The following is a 23593-nucleotide window of genomic DNA, read 5'->3' as shown; positions in this document are numbered from 1 at the left end:
GCAGTGTTGGCAGATTGGGCTGGTTCCCGCTGAAATGGACGGGTTATATTTACCGTGTGACTGGGTTGGGCAACCCTGAGGTGCAGTGGGCCGTTGGATCCTGATCCGTAAACTTGAGTGTCGAAGGTGCACACATGATTTAAAACTAGAATATTTCTTTTGCAGACCGGTGCCAAGAGGCTTGCTGCTGATGTAGGCCACACTTGTATACCAAATGTTATTACATTATTGTGGCCTACACGACCCAAAATTTGATGACCAACTATCTAGACGCCAGGTTTTTTTTTTTTTTTTTTTTTTTTTATAGGGCAAGTGACTTATAACTAAGAAGTTAAGGTGAATTTGAAAAAAATCTAAAGTGCACTAGGAGGTCATTTCAAAGTTTGGCAAGAGTGATATAAAAATCCCTATCCCCTCTGAGTTTCGGCTTGGACTTCAGTACCTTCATGGAGAAAGTTTGTTAGGCGATGTGAGGCAGCAGACAGCTCAGAGAGGTAAGACAGAAATGGACCCTTTCAAGATTTTAAAACAAATCTGAAAATAAACTCCTAAGTGCACAAACAGTCGCCCACTAGAGAGAGGCTAGAATTTGAGTTATGTGTGCCCTCTGAAGTGTTCCAGTTAAAAGGTCAGTGACAGCATTTTGAACCAAGTGGAGACATTGACTTTAAAATAAAAGTGCATTACAGTAATCAAGCCTATTTGTTGATTCAAGCATGAATAACTATTTCCAAGTGCTGCTGCTGCTGTGGAAGAAAAGGCATTACGTTTGCTAGCTGCCAAACTAAACTACAGTGGTACTGCCACATACAAGTTTAATTCGTTTCAGGACCTGATTTGTAAATTAAAATGTTCATATGGGGAGTGGTATTTTCCCATAAAAAGACATTCGTACCAGCCCCAAAATGCGCAATGAAGAGGACAACAACAAAAACAAAAAAAACATAAGTCGCACCGGACTATAAATCGCATTATTGGGGGAAATTTACTTGATAAAATCCAACACATTGAACATATATGTCATATTGAAAGGCAATTTAAAATAAAAATACGATAGAGAACAACATGCTGAATAAGTGTACAGTATGATAATGTTATATGATGCCTGAACAACGAAATGCAAACGTGGCCGGTATGTTAACGTAACAAAGCTATTAAGAGTTATTCAGGTAACTATAGCATAAACATGACATAACATGCTAACAAGTTTACCAAACCATCAGTGTCACTCCAAAACACCAAAATAACATGTGAAATGATATAATAATGTGTTAATAATTTCACACATAAGTCGCTCCAGAGTATAAGTCGCACCCCCAGCCGAACTACGAAAAAACAAACAAACAAACAAAAAAAAGGCGACTTATAGTCCAAAAAATAAGGTAATTTGTTCCACAGCGCAAAAACCTATGCTAAATCCTTCATACAGTAAATACTGCAGGTACACTTACAAATAAGAATTACACATAGAAAATCAAATAAATTATGAATACAAATTGGAATAATAATAGTAATAAATTGGTAATAATAATAATAAATAGTAATAAAAAAGTGTTTTTATTGTTGCCTTAACAGAGACTGGCGAACGGAGGTCGGAGGAGACAGCGGGTGGAGGTCTCGTTATACTAATCCATATCAGCAAAAGGCGTTCCATCTCCTCTGAAATAGCGCTACGACGTTTAGAGAGGATAGTAGTCCCCTTTGATGCTCTAGCATTTTTAATGCTTCCATCTGCTTGAGGACCATCGAGATCGTAGACATATTCCGGCCATATTGTCAAGCCACTTCACTGACGCGCACACCAAGCTCATATTTTTCTATCATTTTCTTCTTAACTTCGATGATAAGCGTCACCTTTTTCCTTTTTTTCATTTTTCGAGGATGTGTTGATAGGATCATAATTCTATGCGTTCGTATATCGAGGTACCACTGTACTGCTTATCCAATTAAAAAAACAACAAAAAAAGAAATTCTGTCCTGTCAAGAATGCGGGCAGGCAGGTGGTGTGTGGACCCAAGTGCAGGGAAAGGGAAGCGAGGCAAAAAGGTGGTGCAAAAATAATTTAATTAAAGCCGACAGAAAAACCAAGTATAGAAAAAAACTGAGGTGATCCCAAAAAACACAGTAGCAAACAAAACCCAGGGTATTGGCAAAAGACTGGTCTTAAAAAACTTACTAGGCAGAGGAACACAATGGCTGTGGTGCAGGAATGGACAGGGGTCAACGTTGGCATGAACAACGATATTGCCAATGACGCAACAAGGAGTGAAAAGAAACTGGGAGCTTATATACACACATGCAGACAACGGGTAACGAGACAACGAGGAACAGCTGGGTGACACAGGAGGATGCAGGGTGGAGGATACATTAGGAGCAGGTACAACAGGTGAAATCAATGGGCAATCACAGGGACACACTAGGAGGTGACAAACTCAAAACCTAACACTGTCCAGTTTAAAATTAGAGACTGTACAGAGATGGGATTTACAGGGGAACTAAAAGCAAACTTCACATCAATTTTCTCTTTACAAACATTTAAGAAGTAAAAGGCCATCAAGCTTTAATGTCTCCCAGACATTTAATAAAAATAATTCAATAATTGTATTCTCAACTAAAGTTGGAAAAGTGTGGCTTCAACAGAAGGTTACCGAATGCTCACTTTTAAAATAAATCCCACTTTGCACGTTTTGGCATACACACTATTATATTGACTACAGTGCGTGGCAGTTATCAGAAGCCAGCACTGTTCACAAACACTAATCTGAGGATCAACAACACTGCAGCTCTGCTAAAAAATTACTGGCTTCGACATCATAATGTTTCAACTAGTCATTCAAATTTTTTTTTTTAAAATGCAGACCTTTGCTTGGAGAACTGTTGAGTCACGGATGGAGAAACTTCATAATAGGGACACACTCAATGTTTGGCCTTAAGTTTATTTTTTTCTGGCGTTGACAGCTCACAAAAAGACATACTGTAGGCCTACTTTGGTTATGTAATTGCCTTTGACGGTAGGACAGGCACTCAAGATATCGAAATACTATGTATGCAGTGTATACTGTACACAGTGCCATGAAAAATATTTGTTTCATTTCAAATGCCTGATACAAAATTGTATCTTTTGGAAAAGGGTGTGAGTCGTAATGAGACATACATGTAAAAGATAATTTCAGAATTAAAAAAAAAGAAAATTTAAAATAACATGTTTTCTGGATGAAAATTGAAAAAAAAAAATAATAATGGGTATATCATCATTTGCACCAACAGTAGCAAACACTGAATATTTAATCCAAAGATGCTGCATTCTCACTGTTTCATCTAACCAAAAAGTCTTCCTTAACTTATTTGCGCCCAAAAACGTATAAATACGTTCTATTTTCAATTGTTTCAGTGTCCCAAAGATGTATTTATACGTCTTTTACGTTTTTTTTGTTTTTTTTCACAAGAGACATCTCTAGGTTCAAATTAAACCTAGCTCCAAAGCACAATGCTGAAAATCCATTTTAAAGCAATAAAACTGGCCACTGGAGGGCAGTAGCGCATTTGGTAAGATCCCCAACCTGATTCAACGGAACGAACGGCCGGGGCGCCAGCGCAAGACGACCGAATGGACGTCCAGGATGCCAGGCGGCGGACGACCGAGCAGAACAACCAGGAGGATGCCCGGAATGCCAGGCGCTGGACGACCGAGTAGAACGACCGGGACCACCAGTGCAGCGGACGATGCCGTTGAGTCTGTGCTGCTCACCGAGCAGAGCCCACGCCACCGTGCTCGGCCGCTCGTGTCCCCCGCACCCTCCAGTGTCCCGCACGGAAACACGCACGGCCAAACCAGTCCCCCCCCCCCCCCCCCCCCGGAACACATGTTCCCCAGGCCAACTGCAGTGGTCACCACAAAAGACTCAAAAAAATCCATCTTTATGAGACAGGCCGTGATGAGGGAAACGTTTACCCCGGCTGTCGCTGCCACAACAGCGTCATCTCTCAGTTAGTTATGTGTAAATAAATTGTTACTTTGCTATCAAAAGCTCTATTTGTCTTGTTGTTTATGTTATTTTGTAAAAGGAAAACATTATTCAGATGTTTGGGATGTCACTCAAGCAAAAAATAGCTGTGTTAAAGTCAAAGTTATGTTTGAAATGTATGCGTTTACAAAAAGCTCAATTTCTCTATTTCATCAGAAATTGGAAAATTGCTCAAACTAAGCTATTCTCTAATGCTGATTTCTGAAGAATGGAAAAGATATGAACTCACTTTTTTTTCCTGCTGAAAGAAGAGAGTCTAATCTTTCTTTTGGTGGGGTCCATGTTTATATAGCAATAGAACAGACTTTTCTGTGGGTCTTGCAAAATCAGTCAAAATACAGTAAAACGGCCAGGAGCGAATTGGGTTGCACCGGTGAAAATGGCTGGGAGTAAATGAGTTAAGGACTAAAATTTCAGAAGAACCTTTCCAAACAAATGTCAAACTTTTAAGGCATAAAAGCTAATCTGGAATGTACACAACAACAGAGGGGGAAAAAAAACAATCACAGAAGAAAAACAGTAAGATCTCACTTGGGCTTAGAGCAGAGACAAAAAGCAAACATAAGTAATAAATCAGTGTATTATAAAGAAGTTTAGCATTATAAAGTGTAGAATGATTTGCAAAAGTTTGTAATCGCTTTTGTATTACATGAAAGACGTGGCAAACATGACATCCTAACATGGACCGACCCTGCAGGTGGTGAGCGAAGGCTTAATGAAAGGACCAGTTGTTTTTCAGCGAGCAGATGGATCGGCCTCTGGGCCTGCACCGTCTCAATCTTGTCCCACATTGCTGTCGTCGCCCCTTTTAACAGCAGTTTACTGCCAGCTCATCACAAACACGGATAAGCACATGCTCTGAATGGGGTGGGAGTCTTAAAAACAGTGTGGTCGATCTGCACAGGGGCACGCATAAAAATGCTAAACTGGTGGGGCATTCGCATTAATAGCATCCTCTATGTTCAAATGTGAGGCGCATTTTCCTGCAATATATGATGCAGACATCATTGACAGGCATAACACATGGTGAAATCCTTTGGGGAAGCTCAGTTGGACCGTTATGCAATTTTAATGGGCGCGCTCCAAATTCCTTCCCGGCTGCACGGCACGAGTGGTTGATTAATCAAGCACGTACTGTAGAGCGCCTATTCTTAATTCACATAAACTTGCATTACCTGCAGTTGTCACAAACACAGTAATCCCAAAAGCAAATCCTCCTGTCCCATTATCGCTGAAACACAGGCACATAAACAGAGCAGATTTTATACATATACTGTATATACTCTGTCTGTACTTCCCTAAGTCCATTATTGCGGAACCTCCAAGGTGGGGCACAATTTGTTCAGTGACTGATTGACTTCCAAGTTCTAATTTCAATACAATTTTTCCCATAGGAAATATGTCAAGTGAATCAATTTGTGCCGGACTCAAAATGATTGTCACCTTCATGGAAACTTTATTAACTATACAGACAATGTTCTTAAGTGCCATGCTCATAAAAAAGAAGTTACGGCAACCTAAAGTAAAGGTGAAATGGAATGGAATGGAATGGAAGTGCAGAGGAGCATTTAATACATGTGTTTACATCAAAAGTATTAATTGTTATTTTGCCTGCCTAATTGAAGAGGGGCGGCACGGTGGCTGAGTGGTTAGCACGTCTGCCTCACAGTTCTGAGATCAAGGGTTCAATCCCGGGCTTCGGCCTTCCTGTGTGGAGTTTGCATGTTCTTCCCGTGCCTGCGTGGGTTTCCTCCAGGAACTCCGGTTTCCTCCCACATCCCAAAAACATGCATGGTAGGCTGATTGAACACTCTAAATTGTCCATGTGTGAGTGTGTGTGTGAATGGTTGTTTGTCTCCTTGTGCCCTGCGATTGGCTGGCAACCAATTCAGGGTGTCCCCTGCCTACTGCCCGAAGTTAGCTGGAATAGGCTCCAGCACCTCCGCAACCCTCGTGAGGAATAAGCGGCATGGAAAATGAATGAATGAATGAATAATTGAAGAGGTTGATTTGTTACCATGCTTAGTTTATACAAGTATGTAGGCTTTCCTCATACATCCCAAAACCACACATCTATGACTCCAAGTTTGGTTTACATTCCTTTAGAATATTTCACTCAAAATCTTATCCTCTACATTACAGAATAGCTGTTAACACGAGCAATAATTTTACCTATTTAAAACAATAGGACTATACTGATGCTAATATAAATGAGTAGAACACAAGGGCGTAGGTTTGCATAAGGACATAACACTACCAACTTTTCAGGATACTCAAATTGTCCCCACCAACTTTTAAGCAACCTTATTTGCATTATATAAAGAGTTCAGTTATATACTGAAGGTAATTTAGATTGCCTTCCATATATTGTAATGACAGAATAGACCCTACCATTATTAAGTGAATTGTTGTCATTATGTTCAGACTTACATTTATACCTTTTCACTTGCTGAATGTGCCAGTCCATTTTTTTCCTCCCTCAAACAAATGTTTGGTTGGCTGATGACTTGAAGCCCCCCCCGTCCAACCACAAAGACACACACACATATTCATGTCGACAATATGCCTCCTCCTCCGCCCCCTTCAGAGAGGAGGGATATTAGAAGTTTTTTGTCGGCCAGCCGCAGCCACTGTAACTCATGTAAAAAAGATGCCAATGTTGCGGAAGTGGGGGAAACACCACTAATCTTGCTACTGAAAGTCCGACCTGCATCAGAGTTAGCATAACATTAAACTTGCTAACGGGCAAAACTAGAAGGTTTTTTTTTTCGGCCAGCAGCAGCCACTGCAAGTCATGTAAAGAGACATCAATGTTGTAGAAGTGATGGAAACACCACTAACTTTGCTCCTGAAAGTCCGGCCTGCATCAGAGTTAGCATAACATTAAACTTGCAAACCTGCAAAACTAGAAGTTTTGGGGTTTTTTTTCGGCCAGCAGCAGCCACTGCAAGTCATGTAAAAAGACGTCAATATTGTGGAAGCATAACATTGAACTTCTTAACCTGCAAAACTACTGTGGTCAGGCAAGCGTCCACAAGGAACAACTAAGTAAAGCTCGCCATCCCTTATTTGGATCATTGTTTGCATTATGTGCATTCCGGTAATATCGTCCCTACCAATGTTGAGACCAAACGTACACCTTAGATAGTACAGTACTGTATTTTGATGAACAAGGAAGAAGTAGGAGGGTTTTGCTTCTTTCTATTTCATTTCAAACGTGCGATTTATTTGAAGTTGTGTAATTGTTAAAAAGTTCAAATGGATTAGATGTTTATCATAGTCAATGGCAGCCAGTGAGTTAATATCCGGCTTGAAAAGGAAATTTCAAATCATGTCCAATAGTCATTCTCTCTGGTGTTCTTGGTCAATCTTGCTGTCCCAATCAATTTTCTCTAAACCAATCAGAGGACAGGAAAAATGAAACCGCCACCCAAGGGATTTATGAATGCCCTGAGTGGTGAATGTGAAATCCGACTGATTAAAAAAAGAAACCTTAATCATTACGAAACGTGTGTAGCATAAGCCAGCACTGAGGATTCTGAAGGCTTTGGGAACATCATTGGCTTTTACTTACTTTTTGGTCAACGACCGAGAATGATGCAAGGAGGGGATCGAAGTTAAGGAGACCAGGGTAGAGTAAAAGCATACCAAAAACAGGGGGACATTTTCTAATCGTGATCAAAGTTAGCAAAGACCTGTTTGTAAGTTGTCTTGAGGAAGTATTCTGAGCAATTATCCTGTGCTTTGGTTACCATTATGGGTGATTCTCATCACCCAACCTGCTCGTAAAACGGCCATGGCCAACAATTGAATATTTTACCTGATCAATACTTAAAAATTTTAAATCCTTCTATGCATGGTCAACAATGAGTTGGGCTGAGGCACCAGCTTCATGACTGTGATGTAAAACAGAATGAAAGCCAATTATATAGCTTGCACTGTTGCCAGACACAACTAGAGGATTGAGTTTGGAACTTGAAAAACATACGTATCCCAACTCATGCACCATAATAAAAATGACAATCAATAAGATACCGAACAGGTGCACAGTTTAGCTACTTGTTTTTCTTTATATTTTCTGACAGTCTGAATGCCTCGTGGTTGCATGTTGCATCACCCAAGTTGGTTTCCGCACTACGGACTGTATGACAGAGATAGGTTTGCATGTGATGCTGTGCTGATCATCTTTAGCACATTACACATGATTAGTGGACTTAAAACTAGGGATGTCTCCGATCCAATCACGTATTCTGAAATCGGCCTTAGGTTTACACACACACACATATATATATATATATGTACGTATATATACACTTTCTACCGAAAGGTCTGTCAGATTTGATTAAAGTTTATTTTGAATGGTAGAACTTGCCACCTTATAAAACTTTTTTTAGTAATACAGCAACTTAGTCATCTTTAGTGCAGCACTAGCAAGGGAGACAGGAAGCATTTTAGGCACATGTACACAGAGAAAGCACATGTCAGTACCTTCTGTACGGATGGTGAAAGGGGAGTCCCCCAGTCTCTTGGCTGAGAATTGCCCCCCAAGAGAAGTCATTAGAAAGCACAGGCTGAAGAAGCCTATTCCCACCACGAATATCCTGCAACACACAAAAGCGGTGAGAAGGAGGGACGTATTAAAAGGAGTGAATTTACTGTGAGCCAGCAGGAAATTATTTCGGGGTAAGCAATTTGTAAGGATGAGGAGACAGGCAAGGCATTTCAAGGGAGGTAAATTGTAGTTGTGACAATATAAGCAGACAAACATGCTAATTATTTGGGTTAGGTTGGCAAGGCACCAAATGACAGGACAAGGCCATGTTAAAAAATGTAGAAATTTTAAAAAGAAATACTAATCACACAATTAGAAAACTCATGCCCGAGTTCAACTTTGTAGAATACGAGATACCAATTATCTTTAGGAATGGCCAAACAATTTAGTTTAAAATAAAGGAAAGGGAGTCTTTTCAATGTATGTATACATGAAAAGGGGCCACCAGGTCCTAAAAACTAGGGCAATAATTTGCTCTTATAGCAACACTTGGTAACTTTTCAGTTTTGGTCGATTTTAGTGATGCCGGTGAACAAAAGCGGTAGTGTTTTGCCTTAAGGAAGACTGTGTTTTCCATGAGGACCACCACACACCTCTATGGTGTTGTAAAATCATCAATCAATAAAAAAAATCAAACTCCCGATCGCCTACAGAAACATTTCAGTTTCCAGTGGCTGTGTGAAGGATGAATAGTAATAAGGTAATGACTCCAGTTGTGGCTAAACAATAGCATATGATGGTTAGCAACAGTGTGGCGTGCCGGGCCTATGTTTATTCTGTATATCCTGGTAGCCTACCTTTTTTTTCCTCCTCAGACAAAACTTTTTGTCTCTTTTGTTGCTCTACCATCTTTGCAGAATTCATGCGAAAGAGTTTGCATCAACTTCAGTTATTAATTAATGGGGAAATAATAGGTATTTTCATCCAAAAGGCTAAGACTAAGACAAAAATTAAAAGGGCTGCCAAAAACAACACTGTCAAAAATGTTATGAAAATACAGGGTGATTTAAAAAAAAATGTGCCAAAATCATCACGCATTTATTAATTTTAAAAAATCCTTTAAGTAGACTGAATAAGCTGTCATCTGATACAGGAATTATCTTTGTTTAACTGGGTGTATATTTCAATTTGTCTTTGTCGGAAAATCACTCGTTTATTTATGCCCCTGACTTGAAAGATCAAATAACAACTGCAATCAATACAGTGGACAAGGATAACCTGAAGCGCGTTAAGGAGGAATTTTCATATCGGCTTGATGATGTCCGTGCTGCTGGTGGTAGTCACATTGAGCACTTCATGAAATAAAAATTTGAAGATATATACAATACGTGTATCCAGCTAGTTATTAATTATTATTATTATTTTTATTATTTTTTTTTAATATACCGCAATGGTTTTAGCACATTCTTTCTGAATCACCTTGTATTTCATAAAGGCTGAAAGGTTATTTAGTGTTGCTTTAATATGTTCGTGGCATCATTAGCAGTTGTGCTTCCCACAGAATTCTCCTATTAGTGACACAAGGCAAAAGACTAAAAGATGCTTTCTTTTGTGCATAAGCATGTCTTCCATAAACTCTCACGGGGAGGATTGAGACAGCAGTATGTGCAGAATGGTTAAGCTAGCCCAGAGAGATTCACCTTTGATTTAAAAAGGGAGTAAAAGCAGGTGTTTTGTGTCTGTGTAAATCCTGACCCAGTTAAGCTACTGTCGTCAAAAGGAGCGCGATCAAAGGGTTATCTTAGTATGCTAAAGAGTCTTTGGGGGACTGGAGAGGGTGAAAATGTTTGATTTTCATCCACTGGACAAAATAGCATTGAGCCTTCATGAGTTAAAAGCAGTGTTGTTAATAACGGCGTTACAATATAACGGCGTTACTAACGGCGTTATTTTTTTCAGTAATGAGTAATCTAATTAATTACTTTTCTCATCTTGGCAACGCCGTTACCGTTACTGAGGCGGGAAAGGCGTGCGTTACTATGCGTTACTAAGTTGGTTGAATAAAAAAAAGTCTGAGAGAAATGGACTCACGGGGACGAGAGCAGGGCAGGAGTGGGGAAGACGCCGCTGCAACCGCGATGCTAGGTGGCTCCAATAATACCTGACTGCAGCCATAGCCGACAAACTACGCCCACATGACACGGTAGATATCATATTATAGAACTAGATGCAAATGACAGACACTGCTGCACTGCCAACATGTTTTAAGGACTACATGCGTTTGTAAACAGCCGCCATCTTAAAGCAGTAGACCTCTCAGGAAGGCCCTGATGTAGAGATCCTTCCTAGCGAACCTAAGTAATTTTTTAAAATCTAAAATGCTCCTAAATCGGCAAAATCTTAACTTAAATCTATCTTTAAATGACGAAACAGTTTTAAAACTTACACATGTTTAAAGTAAACAGAAGGGAACTAATGCAATAACGGGAGAAATTTTAACAACTTTAACGATTGATTCACAACTTGAAATGACTTCCACACATAGCAAAGGTTACTAGCTAGTTATCGCAATACCCTTGTGTCTAGTTAAGTGGAGGGTAAAGAATTGGGCTAGGGCCAATTGTCCCCCAAACACTTTAAGCTTCACATTGTGTGACCTGTGTGTGTGTGTGTTTTTTTTTGTTTTGTTTTGTTTTTTTTTTAGAGAAAAAAAAAAATATCACTAGTTACTTTGCCAAGTAACTAATTACTCTTACATTCAGGTAACTGAGTTGCTAACGCAATTACTTTTTGGGAGAAGTAATTTGTAACTGTAATTAATTACTTTTTTAAAGTAAAATTAACAACACTGGTTAAAAGTCCTAGTTTAAAAAGTGAAGAATTGCCAATAAGGTGACAGATTCATATGACAATGTGTTTCAATCCAGAACAAAAATGGACAGGACCAGAATGATTCATAATTTAGGGATAGTCTTTCATATGCGCCCTTTGTATTAGAAAAATAAATGGCCACAACAAAAGAATTAATCATCCATACACGTGCAGGCGAGAGGTTTTTAGTTAATGCCTGCCGGCCCTGTGTCAAACTAGCTTCAGCTACACTAAAGTTCTTAATAGAACCAGTGAATATCAATATAGCTTGTTAGGAAATTTCCAAAGACAGCATAGAAGTCACAAAAATTACTGATCCGGCTCAATCAAACGGGATGAAAAGAATGATGCGCAAGGGATAAGACGTGGCAGTTTTACGGGCCTAATATTCGAAGGCAGTCCAAGTCATAAAATTCCCTAAGAACAAGAGTTCATTTTATCTGAAAATGAATAAGTGCAGATTTGAATAATTGTTGGATGGAAAGGCACTGAAGCACGGTGATTGATAGGTTTGTCTTGCAGTTCTGAGTTTCTGGGTTTGAATCTTGCAAGTTGTCGAAGCTTAGTTACAGCTCACAAGCAACCTTCATGAGGATCAATTAAGTTCTATATGATACTGGCAGACATACTGATTTGTGCATTTTAAAGGCTATACATGACTTATTCGGGTATCACTTTGCTGCAGGAAATAAACTAGGGCTGCAGCTATCGAATATTTTAGTAATCGAATAATCGACTGAAAATTCTATCGATTAATTGAGTAATCGGATAAAACATATTTTTAGGTGAAGAGCAATTATAAATATACATGAGAAAACAAGACATTTCATCTAATATTGAACCCTTTTCAGTCAATCAATGTCTTTATTTTCGATGTACATTGTTGAAAACAGCCAACAATTGCATCTCAGATGTAACTAGAATAAAAAAAAGACTAATTCACTGCTTTCACTCAAAAAAACTTTTAGATCTTATAATCATATATATATATATATATATATATATATATATATATATATATATATATATATAAAACTTACCTAAAAATACCATTACGCTTGATAACACACATCACTTAAAAGTTAGGTGTTTTTCCCCACGTTTCAATTGAATTTCTATTTGTGTCAAGCTATTTTTAAGTTCTAGTTTAGTTTTAAGTTAGTCTAAACTGTAAGACCTGATAGGATTTTGAGTTTTTGCAGTGTTCAAAATAAATGTATGATACCTGTTGTATTGGAGCACTTCTTTTTTTTTTTTATCGCTTCTTCCTCTACGCACGTGACATCAGCGCGTTGTCCCACATTAAAAGTAGTCAGGGCAAAACGTGATGCTTAGAGCTGTCAAAATTAAATGATTACTCGAGGTGAATAAAATTACTCGGATCAGGTTTTAAACTTGTGTTACTCGAGTTGCTCGAGTATTCGTTTCAGCTCTAAAATAAACACCTTTGTGGACATTAAATGAAAAGATCTATTCAAGTTCCAGCAGTGTCTCACCATCTAAGCAGTTGGCACACATTCACCATTCCTCTCGGCATGCCCATCTGCTGGGTGCATCTTGAGAATGAACCCACACAACTCAGTTACAAGTGAAAAACTAATTATGATTACGTAATTACAGTGAGAAGTCCAAAGTTGAACACAATCTATTGCAAGATGTTGATTGGCAAGACAAGTTGTCCTAATTCCACAACAGTGGAAAATAAAACGAGTCTCGGTATTAGGCTAATTGAAGAAATCTTATAAAGTGTGAATATAAGTGATTGTCTATATACATCCAGGATTACCTGGCGACCAATGCAGTTCGGTCCCTTCTTGTCACCCAATATTAGCTATGATAGTGTAATTTGGATTCGTTGAATCTCTTAAGTAAAGATATAATGTTTTGATGAACATTTTAATATATCAAAATAACATTTTACATTATTAGAAGACAGACAATCTAATGTCATTTTTACTTATCTGTGCATCTTTTAAAAAAAAAAAAAAAAAAAAAAAAGGTTTTGCTGCCTGTACTGAGCCAAGGCAATGATTATATTCTATATTATATATACTGTATATACATATAATAATAAAATGTATTCTAAAAATCACACGGGAGAGCACAATTAACTAAAGAAAAAGAAAAGAAAAAAATTATTATATGGAGCAGTGTTTCTGCACACTAGAAATTATCCATTATGGCTTTTTTGTTTTTTTTCGGTCGTGTGCAGGCGACATTGTGTTGGAATAAAACGCAGGGGGAGGATTGACAATCGTCACATATAGATAAAATAGAAAGAATAATTTCGTTTATATCGAGACTTGACGAGTCTAATCCAATGATATACAGCAGACGTCCTGGGGTCCACATTGTCGCGGACAGCAAGGTGGCTGCGGGCTATAAATTTGAGTAGTTCTTCAACGCATGACGAGCAATTATTTATATTATTATATTATATTATATAATAGTAAATAAATAAAATAAATAATAAAAAGCATAATTTAACAATACATCTAAATGAATATACAGTGGGGCAAATAAGTATTTCGTCATACGCTAATTGTGCAAGTTCTCCCACTTGAAAATATTAGCGAGGTCTGTAATTGTCAACATGGATAAACCTCAACCATGAGAGACAGAATATGGAAAAAAAAAAAAAAAAACAGAAAATCACATTGTTGGATTTTTAAAGGATTTATTTGCAAATCATGGTGGAAAATAATTATTTTGTCAATACCAAAAGTTCATCTCAGTACTTTGTTATGTACCCTTTGTTGGCAATAACTGAGGCCAAACGTTTTCTGTAACTCTTCACAAGCTTTTCACACGCTGTTGCTGGTATTTTGGCCCATTCCGCCATGCAGATCTCCTATACAGCAGTGATGTTTTGGGGCCGTCATTGGGCAACACGGACTTTCAACTCCCTCCACAGATTTTCTATGGGGTTGAGATCTGGAGACTGTCTATGCCACTCCGGGACCTTGAAATGCTTCTTATGAAGCCACTCCTTCGTTGCCTTGGCTATGTGTTTGGGATCATTGTCATGCTGAAAGACCCAGCCACGTCTCATCTTCAATACCCTTGCTGATGGAAGGAGATTTTCACTCAAAATCTCTTGATACATGGCCCCATTCATTCTTTCTTTTACACAGATCAGTCGTCCTGGTCCCTTTGCAGAAAAACAGTCCCAAAGCATGATGTTTCCATCCCCATGCTTCACAGTGGATATGGTGTCCTTCGGATGCAATTCAGTATTCTTTCTCCTCCAAACACGAGAACCTGTGTTTCTACCAAAAACTTATATTTTGGTTTCATCTGACCATAACACATTCTCCCAGTCCTCTTCTGGATCATCCAAATGCTCTCAAGCGAACCGCAGACGGGCCTGGACATGTACTGACTTCAGCAGGGGGACACATCTGGCTGTGCAGGATTTGAGTCCTTGGCGGCGCATTGTGTTACTGATAGTAGCCTTTGTTACTGTGATCCCAGCTCTCTGTAGGTCATTCACTAGGTCCCCCGTGTGGTTCTGGGATTTTTGCTCACCGTTCTTGTTATCATTTTGACGCCACGGGGTGAGATCTTGCATGGAGCCCCAGATCGAGGGCGGTTATCAGTGGTTTTGTATGTCTTCCATTTTGTAATAATTGCTTCGACAGTTAAATTTCTTTACATCAAATGTTTTACCTATTACAGATTTAGTCTTCCCAGCCTGGTGCAGGTCTACAATTTTGTCTCTGGTGTCCTTTGACAGCTCTTTGGTCTTGGCCATAGTGGAGTTTGGAGTGTGACTGACTGAGTTGTGGACAGGTGTTTTTTATACCGATAATGAGTAAAACAGGTGCCATTAATACAGGTAACGAGTCGAGCCTCGTGAGACCTTGTTAGAAGACGTTAGACCTCTTTGACAGCCAGAAATCTTGCTTGTTTGTAAGTGACCAAATACTTATTTTCCACTCTAATTTGGAAATAAATTCTTGAAAAGTCCAACAATTTGATTTTCTGTTCTTTTTTTCCCACATTCCTTCTGTCATGGTTGAGGTTTACCCATGTTGGCAATTACACGCCTCTCTAATCTTTTCAAGTAGGAGAACTTGCAAAATTGGTGGTTGACTAAATACTTATTTGCCCCACTGTATATAGCTCATTATTTACGCACTATTTGCCAGAAGTTGTATGAAATAGCACGTCAAATACAAATTCATCTTTTACACGCTTACTTTTGAAAATCACATTGGCTCTCCTGTTGCAAGCTTGTGGCTGACTACGTTGGCCTGGAGTTGGAAATTGAGAGAAAAATCCACAGAAAGGAATTTCAAGTTAATGCTGTAATTTGATAATCAATTAATCATTCAACACATTGTTTAACATACATTTCTCCAAAATTGATGGAATTTCGGCCTCTCAACAATAAATATTTTCAGATCTGTAGTCCTTCATGCTGATCAACTTCGTATTCAATCACAATAAAACAAAGTAAGTGAAATTGGATAATATTCTCGCAGCACATTGATGGTCTCTAATAGCGCAAGAGTGTGCCATGTCAATCTGGTTGGGAATCACAATGCACCTAAAATTGAATGACGTATTATCCTGCTCAAAATTTGTGGGACAGTCATAACCTTAACTATATCACAATAGATTACACTTTCTATTCCTATTTGATGAATGCAAAACCAATGGATGTGTTTATCATTTAAGTAAACACCAACAATACTGTATGTGCACATGTAGGGATTAGGCATTTTCGAGGAGAGAATAAATAAAGTTTTACAAATGAATCCATTAGTTTACATGAGCATCTTTGGTTCATTTACCACATATCTTGTGCATTTGCATGTGGGGAAGTGCAACAGCAGGGTCGATATGAAGTGTAAAGAGGCATAAAATCTATTTAGCGTGTTGGAGGGTAGAGGGGCTGCTCCGAAACTATCCTAGGGCGATCGTCAACCCCTCTGATTATTATTCAGCTGTTTTGAAAAAGGATGTTAGGTGGGTGAGGGAGGAGGATTAGAACTTGCTCCCCCTGCACTGACGAGCCTTTAATTAACAGGCTTTAAGTAAATGTCTGCTCCCTTTAATTGGATCAGAAGAGGAGATGCGCTATCGGCTAATTGGCTCCCTCGAACATATACACCTATCTGATTTGGCCTCGCCAGATGATTTGAGAAGGAGACGAGATTTGCCAGCTACGGGGGAGGTGTTGGCGTTCTCTGACAAAGTTTTGCTGGCTCCGGGCTTTCTGGCAGTTCTGTGGGTATTGTGGCAACAAGACCAACTGCTCGAGACAGTGTTGCGATTTACAAGTTTTATGTAGCTGTATCATGAGTTATTTCATAATTGGAAAGCTGTCACTTTACTAGGTCTTAAAGGGCAAATTTTACACATTTATAATGTATATATCAAGAAGTCTGCAGCTGCCTGACTCCAATGCATTTTTATGATAAGAGCTTTTATTTGTATATATACTTATTGAAATAAATAAATAACTCCCTCTTTGGCTCTGGCGTTCAGCCACATGTTGATAACCCATGCAGCAAGTGTGCTTGTTTCAGACTCGCTCCATGACTGCTCAACAATATTATTTGACCCAACTATCATCTCTCTGCAAGGGGGGAAACACCTGCTGGGGGGTGTTAAGCTACAGTGGTTGTGTGCAACAAAACTAGAAGAATACCCAGCATGGTGTCACTTCAAAGTGTATTGATTTGACAAAACAAAAAACACAGAAAATACAAATAATGCTTTTTCCATCATTTCCAACAAAAATCATTCAAAAGCAAATATACATCCCATGTGCTTCAGATTGAAACGTATAATTTCAACTTTGAAAAGTGCTATTTGAAATATCTGCGAAAAGTGGATTTGTCTTTGATTATCCTTCAGAATTTAGAAAAAAAGTGCGATATTGTTTTATTTGTTCGAATTTTGATAAATTTTGCTAAAATTTTGAATTTTGCCAGCAGAATCTCGATCACTGTGATGAGGTCAATGATGACCTGGGCCAAAACATTTACAAGTCTATAAATATTATGTTTCTAAATAGTTTGAATTTAATACTACAGGTAGTCCCCGGAATGTGAAGTACCAGATTTACGTGATTTCGACTTTACGACGCGTTTTGTTTTTTCAAGAATGTTGACTTTTGTTTTGTGATGAATGCTTTTATCTTGGCGCAGGAAGCGCACGGGCAGACGCACACACAAGGAAGAGCACATCTTTTACCACGAAGAAGTCGCGCAGCCAAGTGAATAAAGTCAGCAAACCACACGGACGTATGACATCGTCATTTCGGAGTTTAGCTCACTGTCAAGCTAGGACTTAGCTCCAACATCTTGGTGAGGACGGTACAATGATGGATAATACATGTATTTGGATAGTTATTTTAAGATTTATAGGGGTGTTTAGGGGTACTTAGTACTTAAAGGGTTAATTCCGATTTACGCGGAAATTCAGGTTAAGGTGCCAGCGTAGGAACTTGGAACTCGCTTTGTTTTTTACAGGCTGAAGGCCTGTCATTTAGTTGTTGTTCTCAATTAGTTGTAGCTCCTCTTTTTTTTTTTCTTGTGTAATCTAACATTGAAGTCCTAATCCTTCATCCTTCGTGAACCAATCGTCTTGAAACTTGATAGCTATGTAGTATGGGCCAGTTTTGATTGAACCTCAGAGCCCGAATTCTTTGTAATTTTTTTTTATCGGGGCTGATTAATTAATTTTAGACTTATTTGTGCCTATGTAGGTTGGAGGTTATGAGCTAGCCAGAGACATGCGAACACATCCTTCCGGCTGTAGTGCACAGGCTCGTGGTTGTTACTGGCTCTCAGGTTTTGCGTCTCACGCTCCTTAACTACGTACTACATTTTACAGGTCCTTGCTGCTGTGAGAATTGATGCCAGCATACACTCCACATAGCCTTCAAAGAGCAAGGGGTCTCCAAATGTAAGTTGATAGCTTCAGCCAATGTTCCCTAAAGCGCAGGCCCCATTTGAGTACGCCACTCCAAGCGACATTCCCGGCACAACCTGGTTCGTCAATGCTGGTTGCTGGCTGCCAGCTGGGAGTTTTGCTCAGCAGTTAGTTCACTTGACTCCCAACTAGTGCACATGTGCCTCAACGCAAATGATGAGAATCACCAATGCTATTCATGTGGATCAAGGAAAGGCAGGCCAGAGAGAGGCTGTTTTGCGGCGAGGGGGTGGGGGTGGGGGGGCATTTGTGGGAAAAAAAAAAGATAATGCTTTTTAAATTAGCTGTAGACGAACTTAATCATCAACATCGTCGTGGCTAGTTGACTAAAATTGGCAGTCCTAGTATAGGGTAATAATAAAAATTTAATTCGCCCCTCTCAATATTGAGGTCTGGTGACAGGTTCACGGTGTGGATACCATAAAGTATTATAATATAAGAGCTATGCGGAAGTGAGCTATAGAAAAAAAAGAAATGCTTTAAAAAGTTACAACAACAAAAAAAATCAATTTTTTTTTTTTTTTAATGTAAAAACAATATTTCTTGTTTACTTCATAGGGAGAACACTGCTCGACATATTGTGGCTGCATTGGTGTACGTGCATGACGTAGGCTGCTTCATAATGTATGACTTTCTCAAGCAAAAGTGTTCACTCCACACAAGCTACAAACCCATTATTTGCTCATGGAAGTGCTTGAGCTTTCTTTATTTAAATGGATTTTAAATGAACTGTGTATATTTTTATTTATTTAATTAAATCAAATCCAAACAGTAGAGCCCCCTACTTGAAAACAAGCTATAATGTAAAAGTATTTCAACACCCACCTCTTCCTTTCTCTTCTCAACTTGAGTCTGAGCATATCACGTGTGCATCCATTGATATATGTCTTGGTCCCTGTAGCCTTCTTGGCTTAAACTACAATATTTATTAGCTACATTAAAATTCCTCATTTTTGCTTAACATTTTTGGAGGGCACTCATTTAAATACAATGAAACTAATATTGAAATAAAATTCAACTTCAGAATGTCATTGGGTGCCAGATTGAATAAACACAAAAATACATTCTTTTATAATCATCTGATGCCCAGATCATTGTAAGGTCTAATTATGTTGGGGTTTTTTTTAATTACCAAAAAAATAGTCACTTGCCCTTTAAAGGGTTAATTCTTAGTGTGTTTACTGTTTGTAGTTAACTGACATGCTACCGACTGGCTGACTGATTGATCATTACTAGCGCTGCAACAATTATTCGATTAACTCGAGATTTCGATTATAAAAAAATATTCGAATTAAGTTTAGTAGCTTCGAGTATTAGTTTAATTAAAGTGGTGTTGTAATGGTTTGTTTTGAAAGTGTTAGCATTTAGTTTTATTGATTAGGGTGGATACACTGCACTCTGGTCTGCCTCATTTCACATGGCTGAATCCAACTGCTCCCTGTTAAGGCCAACGTAAGATAAGTTTTTGTCTAATGTTTTTTAATGCATTCATAATTTAGTTTATTTGAATATTTAGTCGTTTTTTTGTGGGAATATGTGTCTGAACCATTTGTTAAGAGCATTGTAAAAAAGCTAGCGGACTTTTGCTATGTAAGTTAGCAAATTGTTTTTTTGTTGTACATGGGTCCTCTGTTTTTCAGCTCAGGTATTTTAATTTTTCATGTTCCTTATCCGATTACACAATTATTCGAACTAACTAGTTCATCGGTTAATCCACTACTAAAATAATCGATAGCTGCAGCCCTAATCATTACTAGTATAGCTTCTGTAGGACACACATGGGGAGGCAAAAAGAGAGGATTTTTGTCCATAGTATTCGCAAATGTCCATATTCTTCTGTGGTGCACATTTTGTGCTTTGCATTAAATTCCCCAAAATCAAGGACATAGGTTTGCATAGGGACCGTAGGGACATAACATTAACAACTTTTTAGGATGCTCAAATTATCCCCACCAACTTTTAAGCAACCTCATTTGCATTATATAATGACTTCAGTTATATAGGTCATTTAGATTGTCTTCCTATATGTTGTAAGGATAGAAGTTATCCTACCATTATTAAGTGACTTACCGTACTTTCATTATGTTCAGATTCACACTGACCCCTTTTCACTCGCTGAATGTGCTAGTCCATCTTTTTCCCTCAGTTGGCTGATTGGCTGATGACTTGAACCCCTTCCCACACACACACGCATTCACAGCCCGACAGAAATACAACATGCCGCCTTCCCCGCCCCCTCCAAAGACGAGGGATATTAGAAGTTTTTTTTCCCGCCACCAGCAGCCACTGTAAGTAATATGAAAAGACGTCTATGTTGTGGAGGTGGGAAACACTCCACCAGTTTTGCAACTGCTACAGTGCTACAAGTCGATTTTTCTCACTTAGATTTCTTGAAATAAGAAAAACAGCTAGCTGAAAATAAGCCTAACATAATTATTTTAAGCAAAATGTTTGTATTTTTAACCTTAAAAGAAAAACTTGTTTGTAAGAAATATTCTTAATTCAAGAATATTGTTCAAAACATTATTTGAATTTTTTTTTTTTTTTTTTTTCGTGATTTAGGTGACAAATGACCAACTTTAAGATGTATGGGCTCAATACGAACAAATAGTAATATTTACTTAAATTAAGTGGAAAAATCTGACACATTAAAATGTTAACTAGCCTTTAACACACAAAAAAAGGTGGAGAAAAATATTTGACTAGATTTAACAAAAATTAACAGATTAAGACGTTATGTATTTTCAGTGTGAAAGTTAGTATAGGTCAGTGCAGATTTATTTTCGCATTAATCAATTAGCCTATCAATTAATTAGGTTCATATTGGTGAGAAATGTAGCCCTGAACCCCATTCACCAAATATGTTTGATCTTATTAATGTCCCGTCCCAGCAAAAAGTGTGCATGCAGGTTATGCTGTTATACCGTCCCTACCAATATTAAGACCAAACCTATGCCCTTGCCCAAAATATTCCCAGGGTCCATTTTTGTATTATTAACGTCTAGATGACGATTAACAATACCTCATGAGTATCTTCTCACTGACAACACAACTGAATGATGACACTCAGGTAAACTACGAAACTAACACTTGGAAGAACCTGTTACACACATACACTTGTGAAGGTATTTCTATCAAAACGCACAGATATATCAATAAAAGCATGTTGACGAGAAGGGGGGGGAAACGTGAGTTAAAGTAGGCAGCTCCTTACCTGAACGGCTTGAACGTCACTAGCCATCTCCTGACCATTATTTTGCCGTCGGTGCTTCCAGTCATCATTTCCCGAAACCAGCGAGCCCTGACATTGACGCGATGCTCCCGGACTGTGACATGTGCTGATCGAACATGTTGTCAATGTTCCAACCGGCGAAATGAGAGGATTTCAACAGGGATTTCCCAGGTGTCAACGGGAAAAGTTTGATCCAGTGTCTCCTGTTTTCCTCGAATTTTCTTTCTTTTCCCCCTTCCCTTTCTTCTTTTTGAACCCGGCGAGTCTGAGGCGATGTCGCCGCGGGTTATTTTTCCGACTTCTAACTACTGAACGATAACTGCGTCGGAGAACGACGACTGAGTTGGCTAGTGTCCGCTGTAGTGCGTCGCAAGCTGCGTACGAGACCACACAGAGAGCAACAGAAAATTGGGTTTTAACTTCCCACCGAAGCCCATCCGAGTGTGCCAACACTCACTGGCTCCCGGCAATTTGTTCAGGTCCATAGATCAAGTTCGGTTTTGGGGGCGAGCGTTATCCGGGAATTACTTCAGAATAAATTATTTATACACGCGTGACACCAAATCCTATCACTTGGCGGATAATTAAAAAGATAAAAATTCAAGGGAATAACCAGCAAAGTATAAATACCTAATGTAGTACGAACAACTGCCATGAATCAGAAATAATTAATTAAGCCAACGCTCTTATTTTGAAAAACAACAAGATGCTTATTCCTGGTGCACATATTTTCCTGTCATTTCAATGCCGGTCTGACAAGCGTGATGGACAGCTCAGGCAGGTCTAAATCATTTGCATGCATCCTCATTTTTAAACCTCTCGAAGCAACCCATAGCCTAAGAGTACAATTAAAACATTTACTACAACTACTTATCACCATCCTCTTCAAATGTTTATAGTACAGTATGGAAATATTATTTATTATATATTCTAATACAGTGGTTCTTAACCTTCCTAAGGGTACTGAACGCCCAAGTTTTACATGTGCATTCATTAATCCCTTTGAAATTAAATAACAAATCTTTTTTTTTTTTTTTTTTTTAAATTCTAAACTGATAGAGCTAATATCTGAATTCCCACTCAAATTACTTCAAATTTCAAATATACTACAAATAACTGTGCCTTTTGCTGTTGATTTTCACGTTGAATTTTTGTTGTCATGTCTACATTCTCATTTCAGTGTTGCATCCTTACATCACATACTATTTTTATAGTGTAAAATATGACGCAAATCTCTTTTTTTCCCTCTCTTATACTTCCATGTACTGGTCAACCTTCCAATGAGCAAACCAGTTTCTCCTCCCATTAGATAGAGGACTAGCAGTTGAAAGAAATGGAATTACAGTAAGCTTGGAAATTGTGGTCAAACCAGTCCAAAACGACACTTTGCCATTAGTCAGTGAATGAAAATAGGGCCCTGTTTGTCTTAACCCTCACCGTACTCCTGGGGTTCGATCAAACCTAGGTTAAGAACCACTGTTCTAATCTATGTATTGTAGACACACACACACAGACACTCACACACACACAGGGTAAAAATAAAACGCAAAACGACTCATCATCACTGTCACGCTGTCATTAGATTGGAATGTATCTCACACATACCATGTGAACTACTATTATTGATATAAATACAAAAAAATACATTCATTCATTCTAATGGCTCATTGGAACCAAACTGCAACGCAACATATTTATGAATATTCATTTGAAACATGCAATAAATGTAGGTTGGTCCAGAAAACACTAGTATGTTTAGCCCACTGCCATTGAATATTTGCAATTTGTTAATTTACAAGCAACAGTCATTAAAACTATATGATTAAATGCTGGTTAAATTGCCAAAATTGCAAAGTAACAAAACAGCAAAATGAATGTGCGCCACATTCTTTCCCAAAAGAAATGATTTTAGAACCATGGAGAGCGACGTTCACCGTAGCCAGATTACAACAGCGGCACCCAGAGGTCACTAGGCAACTTGGCAACATGGACATGCTGTCAGAAGAATCGTTCTTGGAAATAATG

At 38.5% G+C, this 23593-nt stretch overlaps 1 protein-coding gene across 3 annotated transcripts in view; it reads right to left on the bottom strand.

Annotated features, from left to right (window-relative positions):
• LOC130920027 (alpha-1,6-mannosylglycoprotein 6-beta-N-acetylglucosaminyltransferase B-like) overlaps positions 1-22023 on the bottom strand; it is a 252584-nt gene extending 230561 nt beyond the window's left edge. For 2 of the 3 annotated variants that reach the window (XM_057842819.1, XM_057842820.1), the window contains exons 1-2: positions 21551-22023; positions 8514-8626 (exon numbers count right to left, since the gene is read on the bottom strand). In XM_057842819.1, coding sequence (XP_057698802.1) covers positions 8514-8626; positions 21551-21618 — 181 coding nt within the window. In that variant the 5' untranslated portion in view covers positions 21619-22023. Of the gene's footprint in view, positions 1-8513; positions 8627-10608; positions 10907-21550 lie in introns of those variants that run through there. The other variant, XM_057842821.1, reaches the window with a different exon arrangement.
• Positions 22024-23593: the final 1570 nt, after the last annotated feature.

This window comes from Corythoichthys intestinalis, chromosome 8, assembly GCF_030265065.1.
Source record: "Corythoichthys intestinalis isolate RoL2023-P3 chromosome 8, ASM3026506v1, whole genome shotgun sequence".
In the NCBI taxonomy this organism is placed as follows: Eukaryota; Metazoa; Chordata; class Actinopteri; order Syngnathiformes; family Syngnathidae; genus Corythoichthys; species Corythoichthys intestinalis.
The sequence above is the reverse complement of the archived record's forward strand: the minus strand, read 5'-3'. Positions and strand labels throughout refer to the sequence as shown.